This window comes from Carettochelys insculpta, chromosome 24 (assembly GCF_033958435.1).
Source record: "Carettochelys insculpta isolate YL-2023 chromosome 24, ASM3395843v1, whole genome shotgun sequence".
NCBI lineage: Eukaryota > Metazoa > Chordata > Testudines > Carettochelyidae > Carettochelys > Carettochelys insculpta.
The window spans coordinates 9,647,370-9,671,289 of record NC_134160.1 but is presented as its reverse complement, the minus strand read 5'-3'; the positions used below and the strand labels follow the sequence as shown (position 1 = coordinate 9,671,289).

Below are 23,920 nucleotides of genomic sequence, written 5' to 3'. Positions count from 1 at the left end.
TTCCCATCTGTAGAATGGGAATAATGGCACTGTCCTCCTTGGCCAAGTGCTTTAAGAGCTGCAGATGCAATGTACTCAGTAAGAGCTAGTATTCATTACTAGTTCTTATTACACAAAAATTGAATCGGTTTAGAAACTGATGTTCATCTGGTGGAAACTGATTAGCTAGTGAAACTCAGTCAGACACCCTTATCAGTTTAGCGTAAATGGATTGCTTAGGCCTGCTCTACAGGCAGGTTTTGTACAGTTGCAGGGGTGAATTTTTACCGATATACTTGTCCTAGTTAAACCAGGGTAAGCTCCTGTGTCAGCATAACTGCCTCCAATCTAGGGCACGGCTGTACCTCTTTGGCAATCCCAGTGCTGCTAGAGCAGTTCAGTTTGCGTATGTAGGCAACATTGTAGTGACTAGACAGATATCAGGGCCTCTTCAACTGATTTCATGGGGCTGCCCCAATCTGACAGCCTCACTTTCTAAAGCAAATGAGGGTGCATCTACACTACCTGGGAGATTGATCTGGACAGGGTCGCTCTTCCGGGGTTTGATTTTGCGCACCTGGTGGGAACATGTGAAATCCAACTATCAGGGGTCAGCAGTCAACCCTGTACTCCTCAACCTTGCCAGGAGAAAGGGAGCTCGATGGAAGAGTTTCTCCTGTCGACCTCCCTCAGCGAGGACAGCCAGATAAGTTAATCGTAGATACGTCAATTCCAGTCCTTCTGCAGGGGAGGGGCGAGAAGAGAGGAAAGGCCCAGCTCTGCTCCTGCAGTCTCAGAGGGAGGGGAGTTTTCTTCATTGCTTGGTCCCTAGCCTGGTTGCTTGCAGAGTTGCTGGCTTGGCTTGGTCTCAACGCCCAAGTGACTCATCCAGAAGATCATGGGCACGAGGGCTGGCCGGGCTGGCTCCATTCCACCCGCCCACAGGAAGTGCCGGTGGAACATTTTCCAGCTGGTTTTTACAGGTGTCCCTTGGGTGTGGAATGAAACAACTGCTCTAATGTTTGGCTGGTCCCCAGGGCAACTGCTCCTGGAGGTGACAGCACGGAATGGACTCTCCATGATTTCCTGGGCCCCACCCCCTGTACAACAGGCCGATGACCCATGTGCCCTGTAAGCTGGGTGCTTGCATGGCTACCCAGGAGAGAGAGTCCAATGCTGCCCAGCTGATGAACAGGGCAACCGCAGCTAGATTCTGTGTTCCTTTTGGTGGTGCACCCTGGCATGTGCCACGGCGCACCTACAATCTTTATTCCACACATGGCTGGGAACTATTAGTGGGAACATTGCCAATGACCCAGATTCTGGGGCATGATCCATCCCTCATAGCCACCTGGGGGAGAAACTGCAGTTGCCTGTCTAGCTGTAGGCTCCTACCACCCTCTTGAGCTGTTACTGGGTGCTACCAAGTCTGCTTTGTGCTCTAACCACCTGCTGCTGCTGGAGCCACAAGTACAAGCTGGGCAAAAAGTCTTAACCCTGACCCTGACTCTGGCTGGAGTTGTCCATAACTCTGTGGGGGTCGGGTGGGGGCGGGTGTTATGCTTATAAGAAGCACATTGGATCTTTTTAGAGGGATAAGGCAAGAACTCCGCAGTCATTGAGAATACAGCACCACCATATTGTATGCTCACGTCATCCTTCCACAGCGTACCTGCAAGCCACACAAAAGAGCTTCACCTTAGAAGGAAAAGCTTCTCTGCCTCAAGAAGTTGGAAATAGACGGACATGCGGTTATTGCAGTTGACCATGCGAGTCCAATGTTGGACGGATAAGCCACGAGAGAAGCTACAGTATCAGCACTGCCCATAGATCCTCACCGTCGCTGCTAACCGCCATGTCTTGAGACGAAAAGGGGCCATAGATAATTTACATAGTTTACTCTCACACACACACACACACACACACACACACACACACAGAGAGTCTTGTGGTTGCTTATTGTTACAAAGTAGCAGAGAGAAAGCCAGGCTAGTCTGTATACTATCAAAACAAAAAAGCAGTAAAGTAGCACTTTAAAGACTAACAAAATGCATTAAATTAAATTATTTTGTTAGTCTTTAAAGTGCAACTTTACTGCTTTTTTGTTTGGATTGTTACGAAGGTTGCTCACTCTGCTCCGCCGGCCAGATGGATCAGAGGTGAGCATGGGGCCAGGTTCTATCGATCCGGATCAATGCTCTGATGTCGACAAGACGAGAAGAGGAACCCAACCCCGTCGTGGTGCATGCCTCGGTTACAGCTTTTAGTTCATAGACCTGGTTCTGTCCCACTGCCCCAGGCACGATGTGGCGCCAGTCAATGGCAGATGGGTTTGAGCCTTTCCCACTGCCCCAGGTTCCTGTGTGAGTCATCACCTACAGATGGGACTTAATCTTCCTCTCTGGGTGGGCCACTGCTGTAGGGTCCAGTTCTCATTGTTCTTCAGCCACCAGGTCTTTGTGGTCCAGACAGTAACTCCCTAAGCATCCGCATTCACGCTTCCAGATGCATCTCACGCACACCCCCATGCTCACACAGAGACAGCACAAGGCTAATACAGAAGCTCATATCCCTCAAAATGGAGTCTTAGGTACAATATGGAGTTAGATACAAAGTGGTACAAAGCTCCTGTTAAAAGATTCGGGATAATACAGGGAAATGCAAAGATACATGGTAATGCAAGTTGCTATTAAAATACACCTATCTATTTAGGGTGGATACACGGGGGTCGGGTGGGGTGTCTCTGACATTAGTTAAGGGAGGAGGAATCTGGTTTGAGTTGTAACCCAAACGAAGGACTTGCTCAGTGTGGGTGTATGCAGGGCTGCCAATGCTGGTTAGGGAGAACAGAGGCAAAGCAGAGAGCTGTGGGCCTTTCCCCAGCTGCCCAAGCACTGACTGCATCTTGTGTCTTTTCTCTCGTCCCCCTGTAGCTCCTCTGGGCAGTGCACAGGGGCGGCAGGCGAGGAGGCCCCGTCAGAGAGACCCTGTGACACCGGGACAGGAGAAGACCCTGGCCAGTGCAAGATGGAGAAGGTCAACAGTAGGTCCCATCCCTCCAAGCCAGGAGAGTCAGGCAGGAGCACCTGGTTCTCCTGGTGGAAGAAAACACCCGTTGAGCCGCCAGAGGATGAAGTCAAGCCCTGCAAGGTTTCCCCGCCATCGCGGAGGTTAAAGGGCACCACCGGCTCACCAGCCAGAGCTCACAGCCCCTCTCGGGTGTCCAAGCTGCGGGAGGCCTGGGAGAAGAGGACAATGGGCAGTGAAGCTGCAGACAGCAGGAGGTCCCACTCTCCCGGCCGGTGGAAGGATTTCTCTGCACACACGCCGGTGTTCGCAAAGGTCTATTCTCCAGTTCCACGGGAGGGGATGCAGATGGAAAGGGGAAGGCGGACTGCCGGCCTCACTACAGTTACCGACTCCCAGAGCAATGGCCACCTACCCATAGCTTTCAGTACCATTGCATCTGCTGGCTCCCCAGGAGAAAGGCACCTGCTCAATGCAACTGACATCACAACACCCATAGAGTCCTCGAAAGCAAACCATACGCCCCATGCCATTGGCACGAGTACACCCCCTGGGTCCCCAGGAGAAAGCCACGAGCCTGGGACTGTTGGCATCACATCTGTAACCAGTCCCCCAAGGCAATGGCACGTCGTGAACGCTGGCAGCTCCACTGTGTTTAGATCAGAGTGGGAAACCCTCACGCCCCAACCCAGATCCGGACGAGACGTCCATGCGCCTGGCGTTGAGAGCAGCAGCGTAAACGACTTTGCCCCAGGGAGGCCCTGTGACGCGAGCAGCACATCTGGCACCAGGTCCCCACGTGAAAGCAGCTGGCAATGTGCTGGGGGAGGCCTGCTAGCCCCTGGCGAACCTGCTGGTAGCTCTGCAAGTGGACCACAAGGAGAGAGCTGCACAACACAAGATGCGGGGGCTGATGTGAATGACTCCCAAGGAGACATGGGACTGACGGGGGCCTTTGGCACCAGCATAACTGAATCCCAAAGGCCGAACAGTCCCTCTGCTGCGAGCAGCTCTGACACCGACGGCAGCCTGCCAGGTCTGGGCGGTGCTGCCCCAACGGGCTCGGAAGTGGAAAGTGGCGTGCCAGGCACGGAAGGTGCCCTTGAGACCACAGCTGGGACAAAGAACACATCTAATGCTGCTGGCGTGGCTGCACATCGGGCCCAAGGAGAAAGCAGCAATCCCGAGCCCTTCGCTGGAGTGCAGCTGTCTCCCACTGCCTCCCAGGCTGAGTTCAGGGGAGAGGGGGATAGAGAAGCACAGAACTCCAAGGGATGTGCACAAGAACCGAATGTTTCAGCGGATCAGACCTCACCCTCCTGTGAAGCCAGGAGCCACGGCCGGCCAACAGGGAGTCCCAAGGAGATGGCAGAGGAGGATCCCGACCTGTCTGTGGACATGGAACTTTTGGTGGACACGCTCCGTAGCATGGAGACCTCCGATATCCGAAATCCTCTCAAGGTCTTCTGGCCACTGCGCTCTTCCTGGCATGGAAAATGTGCCACCCTGCCTCCCATCGACGAGCACCAGGTCACTCCCAAGTCACTGGTTTCCCTCCCGGAGTCCCTCAACGAGCTCTTCTGTCTGACACAGCAGAAGCATCTGGAGGAGAATGGATGGAAAAGGGAGAACGTGAGCCCCTCGGAAGGAGAGGAGGAGATGGAAGAGGAGGAAGAGATAGAGAACCCCTATTTCAGTAAGGAGGAGAAGCCACAGGTCATAGAGGAGCCCAGGAAAGTTTACCCCTGGGAAAACGTGTCAGCTGATATAGAGGAGAAGCCGCTCTCTCTCCTAGGGAAGCTGTGGCAGCATCCAGAGGAACAGCAGGCCAAGAGCTCTGCTTCCAGGAATCAGAGCCTCCTTCTCAGCACTAACATCCCCAAAGGCACCTCACTGCTGACAGATTTCCAGCAGCCACAGGCAGACCCCACAGAGGACAGGCCCTATTCCCGCTTGGGCAACAGCATCATCTACAGACGGTACGTCTCCCCCGTCACGTCGCCCCTCACAGCGCTGGAGAAGGAGCGAGAAGGAAGGAGATCTCCCACGCCGATTGACCTCACACTGCTAAATGCCAGTGGACAATGCTGGACACCACCCAATGGACCACAATCAAAACCCTGTGAACATCTGACCTGTGAGCCTTCCCCAGCTGAAGGCCAAGAGGGGAGAGTCGTCTCTCCAGACGATCAGAAGGTGCCAGGCACAGAAAAAAGCACTGGCCAGATTCCTCTGCTCTTCGGGGAGGCTGAGCAGAAGACAACCCCATCGCTGGAACACCCTGCAGCTGAGGAAAGTAACTCCATTCTACACAGCCAGGTGAGGCTCCAGGCCTCTGAGCAGGAACCTGTCTCATCTTCTCAGCCAGTCCCAATGACACCAGGACTGCGTGCATCATTTGCTGGCAAGAGGAAGCACTATTCTCATTTCCAGCTCTGGCAGGCCTGTGCTGGGGAGTTAACCTGGCACAGCATGTGCACCAGAGCTTGCAGGCTTTAGAAACTGCTCACCCACTACTGCTCCGGCCCTGCAGCTTGAGTGCCACAGCTGATGGAGCTGGTGGAACCTGGGTTCCTTGATAATCATAATGAACACACAGTACTAATAACATAATTTATAATGGGTCGGAAGGTGCTTACTTGGGCAAAACTCCCCGTGATGAAGGACAGCTGGGTTTGGCCTTCATGATATTGTTCTCCTTGACCTCTGATGAGGGAACACGAAGCAATGGGCTTAAACTGCAGGAAGAGAGGTTTAGGTTGGACATTAGGAGAAACTTCTTAACTGTCAGAGTGATGAAACATGGGAATAAATTGCTCAGGGAGGTTGTGGAGTCTCCATCACTGGAGATATTTAAGAGCAGCTTACACGTGTCAGGGATGATCTAGCCGGTGCTTAGTCCTGCCATTGAGGGCAGGGGACTGGACCTGATGACCTCTCGAAGTCCCTTCCAGTTCTAGTGTTTCATGATTCAATGTTATTGGTGCCTGTTGTGAGGTTGGCCGCTCTACCGCCACCTCTGGAGGGAGGGGAGCAGTTTCACGGTGCTGGTGCAGTGGGAGGAGCTGAGGTGACTTGGCGGCGGGGGGGGGGAACGCGGAGCTGTAGGGAGGTCATGGGGGGCAGTATAGGCACCCCTCAGGATGGGGCCCCTGGGCATAGGCAGGGCTGATGCTGGCCGAGGCTTTACAAGCAAATGGCGCCTTTGAAAGTGTAGAGGAAAGAATCGGCCCGGTGAACCAGCTGGGAATGGCAGTTCTGGGGCAGACAGACGCACTTGGGTGTAGCACTTTACTCCACGAGTAACTCTACCGCCCTGTGCTCACGGAGTAAGGTGAGTAACAGAATCTGGCCCGGAGGGAGACAAGGGGCAGCAGATGCAGCAGCGAGGGAGAGAGGAGCTGGGGTGACTCCCTGCCAAAGCCAGAGCTGGATTATACTGGGTGGGCATGATTGGGATCAGGTACGTAGGTTACATCCAGGGCTGTGCAGAGGACTAGATACAGGGGCTGGATGGGTGTGCGGGGGCTGTTTAACTGGTGGGCTTGTATAAGGGTGTAGAGCCGGGGTCAGCAACCTTTCCGGGGCAGAGAGCTGAAATGTGACCTCTCTGTGCGGTCCAAGTGCCGGTGATACTTTTAAAGTCACTGATAGTCCTGCTTACAGCAAAGCTTCATTAACACATACATGAAGGTGCAGAGCTTTGCCTTTAGGTGGTGGCTGGGAACATTTGCTGGGCTTTTGGCAATCCACAGGCTTTGAGCAAGCTCCTGGCCGTATAGGGGAAGAGGACGGGGCTGAGCTCCCACCTCGCGTGCTGATGCAAGTTGGCCGAGCTGGGGGTTGCTTATCCCTGGGGTATAGGGTTGACCAGCTAGGAGCAGGGTAGAAGCAATATAGAGCTAGCTGGAAGTGTCAGAGGATAGCTTGGTGGCTGAGCAGGGCAGGAGCTGGATGGCTAGCCAGAGGGGGTGGGCAGCTGGCTGAGGAAGAGAGGTGCCAGGTGAGCGAAGAAAGGACTCTCAGGGCAGCGCAGGAGAGAGAGGAGCAAGGCCGGTGCTTGCCAGAGGCTGTGCCGCTTCCTTCCGCTTCTAAACTCGGCCCCCTTTTCTTTCCTTTGAACAGGAAGATGCAAAGAGCCACGTCTCGAAGCTCAACAGGAGGCCTGGGAAGGTACCGGCACGGCAGGCGGGCTGGGGTCGGGGCAGGACGCGCTGGTGAGGCTAACCATGGTGTCATTTCTCGCCAGATCGTTCTGTTCTCCCAGCCGGGCTTTGCCAGCCAGAAGAGGGAGATCTGGGGTGATGTCGCTGACGCCACCGCCTGGCAGCTGTCCCACACCATCTCCGTCCGGGTGGTCCGAGGAGGGTAAGAGCACCACTGCCTGGTCCAGGAGCTCCCGCAGGCACAAGGGTTCTGTGGTGGGGGGCGCTGCAGAGGGTGGTAGAGCACCGAAAAGGGATCAAAGGGGCAGAGAGCCTCACTTGTTTTAACTCTGGCCTTGACGAGACAGTGCAGCGGATGCTGGGGTGAGGATGCCCTGCAACGGCGCCTGGCCTATCGGCAGCTGCTAGCAGCCAATAGCTCCAGCGGCCAGAGAAGGGCACCAGATGGGGGGGCTCTGAGTTGGCCCTCAGAATTCTTTCCCACGTGTCTGGCGGGGGCTGGGGAGATCTAAGGCCCTGTCATATTTGGGGTCAGGAAGGAATTTTCCCCCAGGTCAGACTGGCTGAGACCCTGGGGGGCTTTGCCTCCCCCTGCCACGTGGCCATAGGGCGCTCCTGGGTTGAGCCTGCGGAATCGGTGGATTCTCTGTCTCTTGAAGTCTTTTGGTCAAGTTCTGAGGACTTCTGTAACACAGCTGGAGGCTGGGGACCTGCGACTTGCAGATGATCCCGACAATGCCCCCGAGCTTCGAGTCTGTGAATCTGTGACCTGCAGCTCAGCTTGCGTGAGACCCCACAGTCTGGTGACTCTCCTGAGCTGGGGAAGGAGGTCAAGGCACTGAGCTGTGACTCAGATCCCTGCTCTGCCCCTGACTCTTGGTGAGATCTCAGGCAAGAAATCTCTGTGCCTCATTTTGCCGGTGGGGAAAAATAATCCTTCCTTTCTTGTACGGAGCTGCGCATCTGGTAGAGCTGGAACGGACAGAGGTCATTGGGTCCAGTCCCCTGCCCTCTTGGCATGGCCAAGCACCATTCCTCACAGATCCCTAAATGGCCCCCCTTACAGGCTGACCTCACACCCCTGGGTTTAGCAGGCCAATGCTCAAACCACTGAACTACCCCTCCTCCCTCCTCTGGGTCTTATTTAGACTGTAACTGCTGGGGGCCGGGCACACTTGGCACCTAACCTGACAGAGTCCTGATCTTGGGGGTGGCGTTGAGATGAGCAACTAATGCCCAGGCCACTGGTGAAATGCTTTAGCAGCCACAGACTGAATCTAGGGCTCCAGTCACTCCCTCAGGGCCCTGTGATGTGTGCTTTAAACGGTGGTTCAGCTTGGGGCTGCCCAGCTGGGCTTGCACTGATCCCTCTGACGAGCATCCAGGTACTGCTGTGCTGGGAGTTAACGCAGTCGCTTGGGTATCAGCTCTCTGCTTTCTGGTGCTTCCCATGGTTTGCTACTGGCTGCATGTTGGCCTCACGTTCTTGGCTGCAGCTGCAAAGTCGTCCTCATGGGTGAGACCCTTTAGCCTTGGCAGGGGCCCGCTGATGCCACTGGTGTGCCATGAGAGCGCAAGTTCCCTTTGAGCAGTCAGGGTCCCAGGGGGCCAGCGAGCTGTGCTGGACTTTCAGGTGGGGCATGGGCTGAGAGGCTCTGCTGCTAAGCCCCCTCCTGTGCGCCTTGCTCCCTCCAGCTGGCTCATGTACGAGAAGCCGCGGTTCCATGGGCTGAAGTGTGTGCTGGCCGAGGGGGATGTGGAGATCAGCAATCCCTGGGCAGCCTACAGGAAAGGAGGGGAGGCGCCGGAGAACATGCCCTTCCGCATCGGCTCCCTCAAGAGGGCAGTGAAGGTGAGTGCGGAGCCCCATTCAGGCTGGTCGCTGGGTGGGTTTGAGCCTCTTAGAAAAGCCTCCCTCACTTCCACAGCTATGGGATATTCAGTCGTTGGGTCCAACCCAATGTTCCCTCTGGTCTTTTCCATCCGTGCGCGGAATTTGTCCATTCAGGCGCAGAATAAATTTTGTTACATGCACCAAGAGGCGTGTGGGTGTGCACCACCCAGATAAACAAAAAGCCTGGCGGTGGGCGTGCTGCTAATCTACTGGGTGGCACTGGAATCTCTCCTGAGCAGCTGCACAAGTGCTCAGCTTACAGGGAACACTGGTCCAAGCCCTGGACTCCACGCTCATGAACGGTGTGGCTCATGCCTCGTCCACCTCTGTCTTCCAGCAGAAGGGCACACAAGGCAGCTGGTGCAGGAGCAGAGGAGAGGCAGAAGTGGGGCAAAATTAACCCAAAAGTTACTGGACTAAAAGCGCAGCTGCTTTCATTTCTGGGTACTTGGGTAAAATAAAGATGTGATGTGATGTGTGTGTGTTTGTATGTGAGCAAATGTACTGTTACTCAAGTAGTTTTCCAGAGGGACACCAGTGACATGTATTTAAGTAACACCACCACCACCCCACAACTGAACTTTTACTCAAGTAATTTTTTGAGTACCTGCCCCCTCCCACCCCAGTAACTGAACCTTTACTCAAGTAACTTTTCGGGTACTTTTCCCACCTCTGAGTTGGGGGGCTATGCAATGGGGCAGTGCCAAGAAAGTGTAGGGCGAGATGCTTGTCCATGGAAGCCTTCATTGCATGGGGAGAGGTAACAATAAGGCCACATAACATCAGGAATGGAGCAGTGAATTTTGTTTACAAGGCAGATTCTTGGACTCTCTAAGGCTTTTGGGTCCACCTGAAGGAGAATTCAAAACTCTCAACAAGCTGAGAAAAAGCAATTGATGGACGTTGCTCTTAACTTGACCTTTGGGATCTAAATTAGCGGCCGAAGCAGCTGGCGCCTGGTTGGAAGCCAGGGTCGCTTCCCAGGGCTGGTTCTTAGCACAAGCTCAGGGAGAGACGACGGGTTTTTTGGTGCCTCCTGGCTAGCCAGCTGCTGTCTCCTCTTTCAGGATTACCAGATCCCCGAGATCAGTTTGTTTAGTGAGGAGAATGGAGAAGGCACCAAAGTGAGGTTTATGGATTCCTCAGAAGACACCCGGATCCATGGCGAGCCCTTGAAGGCCTCTTCCATTATTGTCCACTCCGGCCTGTAAGCCATGCATGCAGTGATGCTGGGATCTGGGTTGGGGTTCCTCTCTTCCTGATTTGGCTTTGCAGCATGACACAGGGCATTGCGGGGGAGACAGAAACCAGAGAAAAAGCCCAGTTCAATGCCCTTTGAAGTCAGTGGAAAGACTCACACTGAGTCCAGAGAGCCATGGACCAGGCCCAAGGCTTGTCTGTATATAATTGTTTTCTCACTGTCCTCCAGGTGGCTGATTTATTCTAAACCTTTCTTTGACGATGACCCCTTTGTTCTGGAGCCTGGGGGGTATCCCAATTTAAAAGCCTGGGGTGCGAAGGATACTGCGGTCTGCTCTCTGCATCCTATTAAACTGGTAAGCACTCTGCATGTGTGCCTCTTACTCTCCCATTAGGGGAGGGGTCGGCAACCTGCGGCTCTTTCATGACTTCTTTGTGGCTCCTGCAGCTACAACTGCAAAGTTTAAAAAATGAAAAGCCTCTTGATTATTTTTGATAAATGGTGAACATCTAAAAGCCCCAAAATAAACAACTCATATCTAAATAGCAAACAATATGGGTGTGTCTACACTTGCATTCCTTTCGAAAGAGGTATGCAAATGAGGGAAATCGAAAATGCAAATGAGGTATAAATTTGCCTATTTGGAACCTCATTTGTATATTCTAATTTCGAAAGAACTTCTTTTGAAAGAAGAAAGCCAGTGTAGATGCTGCTCTTTTGAAAGTAAACCCCATATTCGAAAGAATCCTTCTTCCCATTAAATAAAGGGAAGAAGGATTCTTTCGAAGATGGGTTTACTTTTGAAAGAGCAGCGTCTACACTGGCTTTCTTCTTTTGAAAGAAGCTCTTTCGAAATTAGAATATGCAAATGAGGCACCAAATAGGCAAATGTATACCTCATTTGCATTTTCAATTTACCTCATTTGCATGCCTCTTTCGAAAGAGGAATGCAAGTGTAGATGCACCCGATGTGATCTTGGAATGTTGGCTACCTCCCCCAGCATCCTCCAGAGTGAGAGAAGTTTCAGGAGTGAAGTCAGGAAGACAGTGGTACAAACACACATCTAATGTGTGAGGAAATAGAATACGTAAAAAGTTTGTGACCATCCTGCAGTAAACATGTATCGCATTACAAACCATTGTGTGTGAGCCATTCTTAAAATAGGGCTTACACAAAGTAGGGTTCAATGTTATTTATTAAGGACCATCTTGTATTCATATGCATTGGTGCTCTTGAATTGCTGAGGTTTTTATCTAATTGGATAATTATCTTGCCATTTTGCCTGCCGACCCCTGCACTAGAGGATGCTACCAGCTGACCATTCTGTCCCTTCTAAGACAGAATGGTGCAAAAATAGCATCTGTTCTCTCCCAAAATGATAGACAGCCTTGTAGCAGGACTGAGAGTGTCTTATGATGAATTTGAACCTCCCCGGATGGAGCTGCCTTTTTGGAAGCTTGTCCGGGACCTGGTGAAATGACCAGTGCACAGTGGAGACTGAGACAGAGCAGGAACATTGCATATCCAGGGCTGCATATGGCCAGGGTCTCATCAGGCCAGAAGACAAGCTGAAGTTCACACACAGCCTCTCCCGCCGACAAGACTAAATCAGCCCGATTTTTATGTCTGTAGCTTTTGAGCCCCCCACCCTTAGCCCTGCCTGCTTCAAGCCTTGCATCTGTGTCTGGCTTCACTCTCTGTCTGCTGGACAGCGCTCAGAGCTCTCATTTTGGTTTCCTTCTGTTTCAGGGCTGCCCTGCTGTAGAGAAGCCGGGGGAGCCCAAGGTAAGAGAGGAAGGCCCCGGCCGAGCCAGGGGCTTAAAACTAATCAGGTGAAATGGTCAGTTCCCAAAGGGAAAGGTATCCGGAGGGCTCACAGCTGCTGCAGCACCAGCCACTCCCACCAGGAGGTGCTGTGGGGTGGGGGTCACACCAAGAGAGGGGCTGGGGGACTGCTCACAACCCAGCTGTTGCTAAGAGGGGTGAGCACAGAGACTGGTGTCAGGATACTGGTTGTGGCTGTGGCACAGGGGGCACTGTAGGGTGTGGGGTAGGAGCCTGAGCTGTGGGAAAGCTCCGTCTCAGCTGTCTCCGTCCCAGGCTCGCCCGGCGGGGATCTCTAGGTCTGGTTCCTCAATCGACGCGTGTTTCCTGTGCCGCTCCAGGCAGTGATCTACGAGATGGCGTGTTTCCAGGGCCACAGCTGCGAAGTGACCCAAGACATCTACGACTTGAAGACGCAGGCGAACCGCCAGGGCCCGGCGATGGCCACGGTGGGGTCTCTGCGCATCCTGGGGGGCTGGTGAGTGTCTGGAGGAGATGCAGGGACGGGCAGGTGAGACTGACATCCTTGCAAAGGGCTCCGGTTAGCAGAGCCCAGGAGTCTCTGAGTTCTGGGGGAGGTGCTGCTAACTTTCCATCCATGGGTGGAATAAACTTTTATGTGCACTAAGGCATGTATGGATGTGCACCACCAAGAGAAACGCCTGGTGCAGGGGGGTGCTACGAATCATAAGGAGGCACCTGAATCTCTCTTGGGCAGCTGCCCAAGTGCTCAGCTTGCAGGGAACACTGGGTGCTGCCCATATGCAAATGAGGGGGGCGGCCCTTGCAACGGCTTGGGTGTGAACAGGGGTCCTGGAGGTATGTGACAGACCTGACAGCTTGCCCCTCTACGTCCCCCCCAGCTGGATCGGCTATGGGAAGGAGGGGTTCCGGGGCCACCAGTATCTGCTGGAAGAAGGCGAATACCCCGACTGGACGCAGTGGGGAGGCTACGACGACGAGCTGGGGTCATTACGGCTGATCCGCACGGTGAGCTTAGTGACCTCTGCGGCGGGACAGCTGGGCTGTTGGTTCCTTCTCCCAGGCCTGTTTGGGCAGGGAAACTTTCTCACGCTGCCTACCTCTGTGCCTCAGCCCCCTTATCCATCCAGCCCTTCTCCTCTCTCATACCACTGTCCAGAAGCTTTTGTGAGGTGGTCACCAGTCCCACTGGGGCTCAGCTGAAGACTCCCCCAAACTCTTTACGCTGGGTGCACCAGCTTGTAACCATTCACCCCTTGCTCAGGCTGGATTCAAACGAGTCACCTAACCACTATCCCATTCTCCAGCATCACTAGGGGCCCAGGCTGTGTTTCTGGAGAGCACCCACCATACCCCTCAGGCACCCATTGCCAGGCCCTGGGCCACGGGGCAAGAGCCAGGCAAACAGCTGCTCTGACAACAGGTTCCCCTCGCCCCACAGGACTTCTCAGAACCGGCCCTGGTGCTTTTCAAGGCCACGGACTTCCAGGATGGGCCCAGTGTGGAGCTGAGTGAAGCGCTGCCAGATGTGGAGCTGGCCGGCTATGGAACTACCACCCAGTCCATTCACGTGCTGAGTGGAGTGTGAGCGCCTGGAGGGTTGGTGGGGTTGGTCGAGAATGGGTGGGGGCGGGGACTGTCCTGTGGGGAGGGAGGTGGTGTCAGTGTAGCCGAGCAGAAAGGAGCTTAGGTCTTGGCAGATTCGGTGCTGGGTAACTTGCACTGACGACTGAAGGTAGGAATCCACATGCTTCAGGGCTGATTCCCAGCGGGGTCAGGAAGTAATACCCCCCCCCCCGCCGTGTGTGCAACACTGCACGATTGGCGGGGTACGTTGGGAGCCGGATGGGTGCCTAAGCCAGCCTGTTCCATTTCTGTGGCCAGGTGGGTGGCCTACGAGAACACAAACTTCTCTGGCGAACAGTATATCCTGGAGAAAGGAGTGTATCGGAACTGTGAGGACTGGGGAGCCAGGGATAGCCGGATCTCCTCCGTGCAACCTGTCCTCCAGGTGAGAGAGCCTGGCCTCACCCTATGCACCCACCCCCTAAGGAGGCAGCCCTTGGTCACCCTCCCAGCCTGCCCCTCTGGGCGAGAGAGGATCCACCCCGCCTTGCCCAGGGCCTGTGGCCAAGGGGAGTTCAAAGAAGTCCTTTGATCTGTGTTCTTCGGGCTTGAGTGTCCATTACCATCCCCCTTTGTGCTGTCCAGGGAGCAGCCAGCTGGGGCAGATGGTCCCAGGGCAAAACAGAGCCAATGGAAGGGCTCCACCTCGGCTCTCCTCTCCCACCCCCCACCATGGTCTTTGGGGGGCATGGCCAGAGGCCACTCCCATGTGCATCTCTTCTCTGCGTCCCCTGGCTAGCAGGTGGCAATGACCCTGAGCCAGAACACCGTGAGCACGATGGTGGCCTGAAGTCCCCTGTGTGCCTTGTCCCCATGCTTGGAGTGGGAACAGAGCTACTCCGAATCAGGGCCCTTTGTGCTAGCACATCCTGGGAAGCCCCTGGGAGGGGAGCGAGCTGGCGTGGAGCATGTGTCCCTGGCACAGGTAACTGGTGCAGCTTGTTTACTTGCAGGTTGGGGAGCACAGTCTGCGCTTTGTCTCCAGGGTAAGAAGTGGGACCCAGGGGGGCAGGGTGTAATCTGGCCCTCCAGGCTGGGCCTGTCTGGGGCCCATCCCCGGGGCCTGGGTGCCTCTGCTCCTGGGATGTCACTGGGACCGGGTGCTGGCACCATGGGGGTGTTGAGATCACAGTGGCCTCTGCCAGCTCTGTGTTGAGATGGACATGTGAGCTCCAGCTACTGGGAAAGCTGAATTGAGAGGTGCCATGAGCTGCCCTCTGGAGGAGACCCATGCATCCCTCCCTGGATCCCAGCTCCATTAACCCTTCCCCTCCCTCCACATCCCCTGTTGGCCCAGGCCCCATTCATTCAGGTTCGCTCCTTGGGTTCTCCAGATCCAGCTGTTCTCAGCTCCCAGTTACCTTGGTGAGCACATCTCCTTTGAGGACAACCAGACGTCCCTGCCCGAGGCCTTCACTCCCCAGTCCTGCAGGGTCCATGGAGGCAGGTAACACTTCCTAATCTACCCCGGACACCCACCCACTAATGCGGGAGCTCTGCATCACCCCATCTGTCTGCCCCTCCGCGCGAGAGAGGCCCACGCCGCCTTGTCCGTGCCCTGTGGCCAAGAGGAGTTAAAGAAAGAAGTCCTTCAATCTGTACTCCTTGGCCTTGAGCCTCCATCCCATCCACCTTTGTGCTGTCCAGGGAGCAGCCAGCTAGCGGAGATGGAACCCAGGGAAAAACTCCCAGGGCAGGGATCTGGGCTCCTGTCCGTGCGCTGAGCCAGGCTCTGGACTGACTGCAGAGCTGGCATTGAAACACAAGCGGCTGCATGAACTCCCAGAGGTTGGACAGGGTGATTGGGAGCATGGCGGATGTATGGCAGGAACTCCTGTGGGCTCTGACCCAGGGGGTTCTTTGGGATTTGGGAGCTGATGACCAGGGTCTTCAGGTCTGGATCTGGGGGGGCAGCACCCTGTGTGTTTGACAAGGGGGAGCAGAAACATGAGGACTTTTGACGGGTGGGGTAGGAGGGTCTGCATAGGAACTGCAGGGGACCACCAGTGCCAAAGCTGGTAGACACAGGAGCAGGGTTCCCTGTAAGCTGAGCGTGTGGGTGGCTGCCCAGGAGAGATTCAGGTGTCACCCAGCTGATCTGCAGAGCGCCCCCAGCCACCCACAGTGGGGCTCATTTGTTTCTAATGGTGCCTATGTGCAGTGGGAGGGAATAGCGTTTTGGCCTCATAAACCCAGGTGTGCAAGTGCAGGCCCTGACAGTCCCTTTCAAGGGTCTGAGGCAAAAAGGGGCAGGTTAGATTTAAAAAAATCATTCAGGGATAGTGGTAGGTCCTGTCGTGAGGGCCGGTGACTGGACTTGAGGCCCCTTCCAGTTCTGTGATATCACCCAGAACAAAGAGACAAGACTTCATTCCAACCCTGCATGGAAAAACGAGCGGGAACACTTCTCCGGGAGGCTGTGGGTGTCTTGGAGGTTTGCTAGCCCCACCCAACTCATCCCAGGGCTGTGTGCTGGGGGAAAAAGGTGAGGTTCCCTGGGGCTGCAGGGGTTTCTCTGGCTGGCACATGGGTGTGGCACTGGAGAGGGGGGCTTGGGGCAGAGTCATCTCTGTGGCTGCATTTCACTTCCAGCTGGATTCTCTATGGTGGCCGGGCGTTTGAGGGGGAACAACATGTTCTGTTGGACGGCGAGTATCCGACACTCTCCGCCATGGGCTGCGTCTCCTCCACAGCCATCCGGTCCCTGAAGAAGGTCCCCATTGTAAGTGTTTCAACTCGCAGTGCTCCCTCCTCCTCTGGCTGCCCAGGAGAGAGTCCGGCATCACCCTGCTGATTAGCAGAGCACTCACAGCCACCCACGTATGTTTCTCCTGGTGGTGCACTTTGCTGGGTGCACATAATAAAATTTAAACTGCCCTTGGGGAGGAGAAAATTCGAGGGAACCCTGGCTGAACTCCCTTGTCCAGAGAAAACTCTTCCATCTCATGGAACTGGGAGGCGCCCCAAGGGGTCATGGAGGTCCCCTGCCCTCACAGTGGGACTCGCTGATGGATCTGTGTTTTTTTCAACTCTAACCTTCCCCAGACCCTAGAAACGCCCCTCAAGGCGCTCACAACCCTGCATTTACAAATCCCATGCGCTAGCCACTGAGCTATTCCCACTGACCTGCCTGACAGGCCTGTACAAGGGAAGTGGCTGCTCCAACTGCTACCAAGTTCCTGCTCCTAGGACAGGCCCTGTGCTCCAAGCCACAATGCTGGTGCTTCCCACACTGGGTGCCGGTGCACCCTCTCTCTCTCTCACAGTGTGGGGGAAGTGGGACATCCCATCCTCCTTAGCAACTACCTGGCTTTGCCCCCAGCATCTCACTGCGCGTATTGTCCCTGCCGGCCCCTTCACTGCTTCTGTCCCTTTCCCTTCCTCCCCACAGTTCTTCTCGGAGCCCTCCATCCTCCTGCACGGGCTGGAGCGCTTCGAAGGGAAGGAGATCGAGCTGAGCAGAGAGGTGCGGAGCCTGCAGGCCGAGGGCTTCAATAACCACGTGCTGTCAGTGCGCGTGAAAGGCGGGATGTAAGTGAGTGGAGGCGCCCCGGGGCGTGAACCCCGACCCCCTGTGACACTCCAGAGAGAGCGATGGGCCTGAATACGCTGGGAAAGATGCCCGGCAGTGACCCTCCATGGCAGCCACTCTTCTGTGAAAGTGACTGATCACGATTCTCTTTGGATCGGGTCACTCGTGACACTGGAAGTATCCACGCCACGCTCAGAGCCTCCCTCCTGAGCGCTGCAACCAGGTCCTGAGCCCAGGACAGTCAGAACCAGCCTGTGCCAATGGCAGCTCCCTGCAGCGGACTCTCTGAACCTCGTCACACTGCCCCAGGCTGGGGAAGCCCCTCCCAGGTCTCCCCCTGCACAGTATGCTGTGGGAAATGTGTGGTTCCACCCCAGAGATGGGTGCAGCCAGGGAAGAGCCAGCTAAGCCACATGCAGGACTGGCTTGTTCTGTTTGCTTCTTCCCCTCTGAGCCAGGGCCACGGCCCACTGGGATGCCAGCCAGTCAGACCGTCCCCTACGCTGATGTGTTTTGGCTCCACCCCCGTGCTGGCAGAAAGCCAAGCCATGCAGCATCAAGGCTGAAACAATAGCTTGACGAACACACCCAGAGAGCTGAGCCCTGCCTCAGCACAGCAGACTGGGCCCCGCCCCAGTTGTGGAAGAACGTGAGGGTTAAAGACGAACCTGAAACACGCCTTCCTGGGAATTCCCCCAGCAAACACCCTAGAGGTGCCAACTCAGAGCAGGCTGGCCTCCACTGAAAGGTGGGGTGCAATGTTCTTGGAGACCAGAGGCAGGGTGCTGGGAGCAGATTTCATGGTGTCCATCCATGCATTGAGTTACAGGAATGTAGCTCATCGTAGGGAAGTTGAGCTCCTTGCTCCAGATCACACACTGAAGCTACATCTACACTAACACTGAAGACTGACCACTTTGCAAAATAGTGTGTTCCGGGGTCAGCGTTGACCCCGGAACTGCTTGCAAGCCGCAAGGATTAAGGGAGGTTAATGGGAGGAGCCCTCCCTTCGACCTTCTGCCATGAAGACAACTGCGGAAGTCAACGGCTGCAAAATCGATTTTTGGAACGCAATTGGCGTACCAAAACTCACGTAGCAGCCGTCGACATTCCAGGTAAGCGTAGACATAGCCTGAGTTAGAACCTGAATGCAGGATGCCTGGTTTCCAATCCCCTCCTATAGCCACTACATCAGGGTCTGTGAACATTTACGTCGGGCCTCACTTTTCATCCCTGCAGTTAGCAGGTCCCCCCAACCTGTCTAATGTAAGAAAATAAGTGCGTAGAATGCAAAAGTCCGTCACTCTTTCATCCGGCAGCATCTGTGGTCCGGCAGGATTTTAGTTAGCCGGGTGACCACTTATCATAGGTGTGCCCAAGTTTCCCATGGTCCCATAAAGTTTGCTTCCAGTCCTGGCTCTCAGGGTTCTGTGCTGTTATTTAGCTCTAATTTACCCCTAAGTATCTTCCAAGAGCCCAGCAATCAGTGGAAGTGTTGGTAATGTGCTAGATAATATTGACCTCCCGTAGTCCAGCAAATTGTGTCGTCATCGGTCAGGTGCCAAGGGTGCTGCATGAGAGAGGTTCAACCTGTATAAATGTGACTACACCTCCAGTAAAACTCTCTATCCTACACATATTTCAACATTTTTAATGAGATGCATGAGCCTGAGCCCCAGCAGCCAATCATGCTGCACCCCCTTAGGAAAGTTCACCCCCCGAGGGCTCCCACTTTGTGCACCCCGCCCTAGATCATGCTATGGGGAAACTCAGGAGTCCTGACCCCCAGTCCCTTGCTTTAGCACTGTCCATGCTGCTGCCCAATCAGGCTGGCTAGGGGCTGTAGGGCAAGCTGTCCCTCCGGCTGGTGCACTCCTTGGATTCCTTTCCTGTGCAGGGGAGGGGACATCCTAAGTGAAACTGGCTTTGCTCCTTCTCCCTTCCCCCAGATGGGTGCTGTGTGAACACAGCAACTTCCGCGGCCGCCAGTGGCTGCTGGAGCGCTCGGCGATCACCAACTGGCTGACCTACAGTGGGCTTCAGCACATCGGCTCCCTCTACCCCATCAGGCAGGTGAGTGCGGGGCACTGCTTGCCTTCACTGCTCTGTGTGCTGGACGCTGGCAAGATGTGAGAGGGAGATCCCAGCTCCTTCCTAGCCCACCTTCTCCAGGGGTGAGTCATCCCCCACTTCTGGGGGGAGACGTTGGAATTGGAAGTCATTTCCAAACGTGACACCGTTAATTTGGACTTGACTGGAGATCTTAACTGGTGATCGCATTACAAGGGCAACTTCCCCACCTTTGATACTGATATTCACACGTCTATATCCCATGCTGTGGAAAAGACGCATCCAGCTTAATTTGCTTAATTAACTGATCCTGCTAATGACAAGTAACTTCCTTCTCCTTCCTTCCTTTCTTATGTTATTTATTTGCTTGGTTTTGCTGTTAGCTATACCCTGGATTCTGTTATTTCCACCCATCTGAGGAAGTGAGTTTTACTCACCAAAGCTCATGCCCTAATAAATTTGTTAGTCGCCGAGGCTAGGTCTACACCGTGCCCCAACTTGAAATAAGATATGCAATTTGCAATTTTGAGTGAATTTCAAAATAGGTTGTTTTGGGATTGGGCTCTGTCCACACAAATTTCAAAATAAAGTGCTATTTCGTGGCACCCCTTACTCCTCCCGCAGTGAGGGGTAGAGGGATGCCAAAATAGCACGCCTCGTATTTTGAAAAATATTTCAAAATACTGGGCACGTTTCCTAGATGTGGAGTTACCACAGTACCCCCAAATAGCTCTGCAGTGTAAACACAGCCAAAGGGTGTGCCTACCCAGTAGCCTTATTTCCAAATAGACTATTCTGGAAGAGCCATTCCAAAATCGCTCATGTCAAAAGAACACAGCTACATACAAAATGCATTTCAAAATAGCACTTAGCTCTTTAGAAATACAGCGTCTACACCCATCCAGCCTACAGCAGTGCCTCCATTTATGCGAGGGTTCCGTTTCCATGTATCCTTCTATCCCTGGAATGTCGTGTAAGTCGGGGCATTTTTTTCTGAACGGCAGAACACACATTCTGCAGCTGGGGAAGCAGGAGGAGCACCGGAAGCTCCTTTTGTAATCTGAGTCCTGGGTTGGGGGTGGGAGCACTTGTGGAGGGTTAAGCCTGGTGGTGGGTTAGGGCTGCAGGGGGGAGCGTGGGGTGGTGAGCCAGGGCCATGCATGGGGGGAATAAGACTTAGCTGTTCCTGCTCCAGAAGCCCAGCACTTTTCCCCCGGCGCTACAGGAGGCTCTCCAGTAGCTGTTAGCAGTATAGAGCCTATGACACATCTCGGAGAGTCCTGATTCAATTCAGTGAAGGGCAGTGGTGCAGAGGGACACTCCCAGGCTTCCCCTTACTCCAGCCAGTGCTTCGCTCTTGCTTCTAAACACACCCAAGCTCTGTACCTGCTGCTCCGTACCCGAAAGAGGGTGGCCCCGGTGAGCGGTACTGTGACAGGGGCTGCAGTGGCTGATGGTTTGTCTCCTTCTAGAGACGCATCTACTTCCGGATAGAAAACGTGGAGCTGCAGCTCTTCCTCTCTGTCCCGGACGATGTGGAGGACATGAAGGCGGGACGGGTGGTGGTCTCAGACCTGGCGGACCAGAGCAGCTCCATCTGGTACTACGAGGAGGGGCTCATCAAAAACCAGGTGAGGCCTGGGCAAGAGACCCAGAGGGGACACAGAGATATCACCAGGCCTAGCTTGCACAGGCCCTAAGCTGCTTGGTCCAGCCCCAAAGCAGAGCCCCAGGTCCAAACCCATCGTCCCAGGTTCTATCCTCCCCGATGGCCACGCTGTCTGCATGTGCACACAGCCATGAGTTGTCACCTTGCTAATCTCTCATTTGTCCGCCGCCCCCGGAGCAGGAGGGCTTCTTTGGGGATGGCCCCTGCGGTCACTGCTCCCCAGGGGGTGCCTTGCAATGGGTCTGTGGCTCTCCTCAGGACAGCTCCCACATGGACTCAGTTTTTGGTGTTACTCCTCGGCCCGTTACAGTGTGCAGAGGTGGGAAAAGTACCTCAGAAGTTACTTGAGTAAAAGTGCAGCTGCTTTCACTTCTGGATACTTGAGTACACTCTAAATGTGACACTGTTTGTACTTTTACTCAGAGGGGGACACTGGTGACTTGTATTTAAGTACACCTTCCTCCCCACAAAGCAGCTGTACTTTTACTCATGTAACTTTGTGGGTACTGTTTCTCCCTCTGACAATGTGTGTGTGTGTTGAGGGGGAGCCAACAGAGAGCAGTGTGTCACCAGAAAAAGGTTCCTACCACAACGGCCTTCCCCCTTCATCAATTCCATGCTTGGTGTGGCAGGGAGGGATCTCCCTGGCTCTTTGCAGTGGGACGTGGGATCTCATGGGGTGGCCAGTCTGAGCCTGGAAGCTCTCAACAGGCTGTGGGAGGTAGAAGGGGGCTGACCTGGTCTGGCTGTTCCTGGTTTCAGGCTGCCCCCACTATGAGCCTGCAGGTGATTGGTCTGTCCGGGAAAGGCGCCAAGGTGGTGCTGTGGGCTGAGAACCGAGTTCCCCGCCAGACCTGGAGAATCGATGCTCTCGGGCAGATCTGGAGCCAGATGTTTGAGGGCATGATCCTGGATGTGAAAGGTGAGGCCTGAACTCAGGAGGGAATGAGGGCACTTTCTGAGGTCCTTGGGGCCACACTCCAAAATCTCCGGGCTTTGGCTGTGACTGCCAACCGTGGCACTATGGGTGGGTCTGGGGGGAATAGCTCTCTGGTGAGCCCAATCTTTGAGGGAACCAGCTGGGACAAGTTCATTTTAAAAAAAGACACAGTCTGTAGGGACCTGCTGTGAGCACAGGGGACTGGACTGAAGGGCCCTTCCAATTTCATGATGTGGCTGAGGAACAGAGGCAGAGCAGAGACCACCCTGCCCAACTGGCATTTGAGTCCTCAGCTCCCTGCCCAAGGGGGATAGATGCTTTGAAAGCCTTTTTGGGAGAACTGCTTCTCCAAAGGGTGGAACAGGGGCTGGAAGGTGTCAACAGAGGGCAAACCCGAGGCTTTTTACTTCCCCGTTGGAGGCAGAGGCTGAGCAGCAGAGCCCAGTGAGCAAAACAAGGGCACTGAGCTACTGAAGAGGCAATTTCCCAGCTTCTGTAAATACTGACTAGAAGCACCAGAGGCCTAGCTGGGAGATTGGCAGGTCCCTGGGGGCGGAGGAGGGGGAAGGTGAGAAAGAGAGAGAGAATCCCAACTATTTCACCCTTGTCAAATGCTCTCTGTGCAGGGGGCAGAGCCTATGACCGAGACCATGCTGTGCTCTGGGACGTGGCCGAGGAAAGACCCACGCAGATCTGGGACATCCAAGTGCTCTAAGGGCTTGCGCTCAGCGCTGGATCCCACGGGAGGGGCCACCAAATGCTACCGGCTCTTTCCATGGCTTTTCTGGGTTATTGGCATGTGTTACAAACTGGTGCTGGGGGCCTCCTGCCAGAACGTCTCCCCTGCTCTAGAACAGAGCCTGGATGGACCCTTGTCTCTGCAGCCCTTCCAGGGTTCTGACTGCTCCAGGCCAAACCTTCACCCATTGCAGGGATTGCCTGGGACCGGCTGTGGTATGGACTGTCCTGTTTCAGCCACCAGGGGTTCATCAGGACCTCCCTCCCTCCATGAGGACAAAGGTAAATTGAGAGTCCCCAGGCGTGACCTGTAACGAATCACCCAGGAAGGGCTGGTGCCCGTGTTCACGCATGACTGCCGTGCAATGGGACACCAGGCTCCAAGCCTGTTCTGACCTGGGCAGTCCAGCAAAGACAGAAACGCAGACTCCTGCCCTGTGACAGTTTGCTAAGCTCCCGGGAGCTGTAGTTATGTGTGCGCCGCATCTGGGCCCTTTTCTAACACTGGCTGGGGGCTCAGTTCGTGTCGCTTGCCCCGTGTTCACACCCTTCTTGGGGTGGTCTCTGAGATGCTGCTGGACGGGTGGACGTGAGGCACTAGGGCCTCGCGTACACGGGAGGGGTCACTGCGCACACCACCAGCCGCACAACTTAACAACATGGGAGCAGCCACTGCGCACGCCTGCTTGTGTGCAGGGTGGGGATTTCAGACTGTACCCACCTGCTGCACTGCAGGGAGGGCAGGGGAGGGAAGCAGTTCCCAGCTAAGGGTCTTAAAGCACTTTATGAACTTTTATGATTTATGCCTCACTGCCACCTGCGGGGTTAGTAGCTCCCGGTTTGCATTCAGGGCAGCTGAGCTGTACAGCGGGGAAATGTCTTCCCGGAGGACAGCCGGGGCTAGGAATAAATCCACCCCCCCGGCTCCTGTGCGGAGCACGAGCCAGAGGTTCCAGGGTGCTGGTTATTATCCCACAGTCGCCCTGCTCCAAGGCCTAGAAGATGAGCTCACAAGTCAGAGAGGCGTCTATGTGTCATATGAAGCACTGAGGTACTCGTCTATTTCGTACAGGGTGCAACCTATTCAAGACCCTCTCTAAGGGGGTGTGGGGCAACCCTCACCCCTCCCCCGCTGCAGGCCCCGCCCTGCCCTGCCTTTGGTCCATCACCACCCAACCTCTTTCGCCAAACCCCATCCCTGCCCCCTTGCCCAAAGTCCTCTCTCTCCTCTAAAGCAGTGTGACCCAGGAGATTATTGGCAGAGGTGCCCC

At 54.9% G+C, this 23,920-nt stretch overlaps 1 protein-coding gene across 1 annotated transcript; it reads left to right on the top strand.

Annotated features, from left to right (window-relative positions):
- Positions 1-3,006: 3,006 nt before the first annotated feature.
- Positions 3,007-23,324, top strand: CRYBG2 (crystallin beta-gamma domain containing 2). The gene is made up of 19 exons (XM_074976408.1): positions 3,007-5,302; positions 7,136-7,179; positions 7,256-7,374; positions 8,868-9,024; positions 10,134-10,273; positions 10,496-10,622; positions 12,018-12,053; positions 12,434-12,570; positions 12,956-13,082; positions 13,516-13,658; positions 13,959-14,085; positions 14,654-14,686; positions 15,035-15,147; positions 16,293-16,422; positions 17,092-17,231; positions 19,182-19,305; positions 20,775-20,933; positions 21,734-21,893; positions 22,538-23,324. Exons 1-19 carry the CDS (start codon positions 3,007-3,009, stop codon positions 22,624-22,626), a joined length of 4,401 nt encoding a protein of 1,466 aa, XP_074832509.1. The 3' UTR covers positions 22,627-23,324.
- Positions 23,325-23,920: the final 596 nt, after the last annotated feature.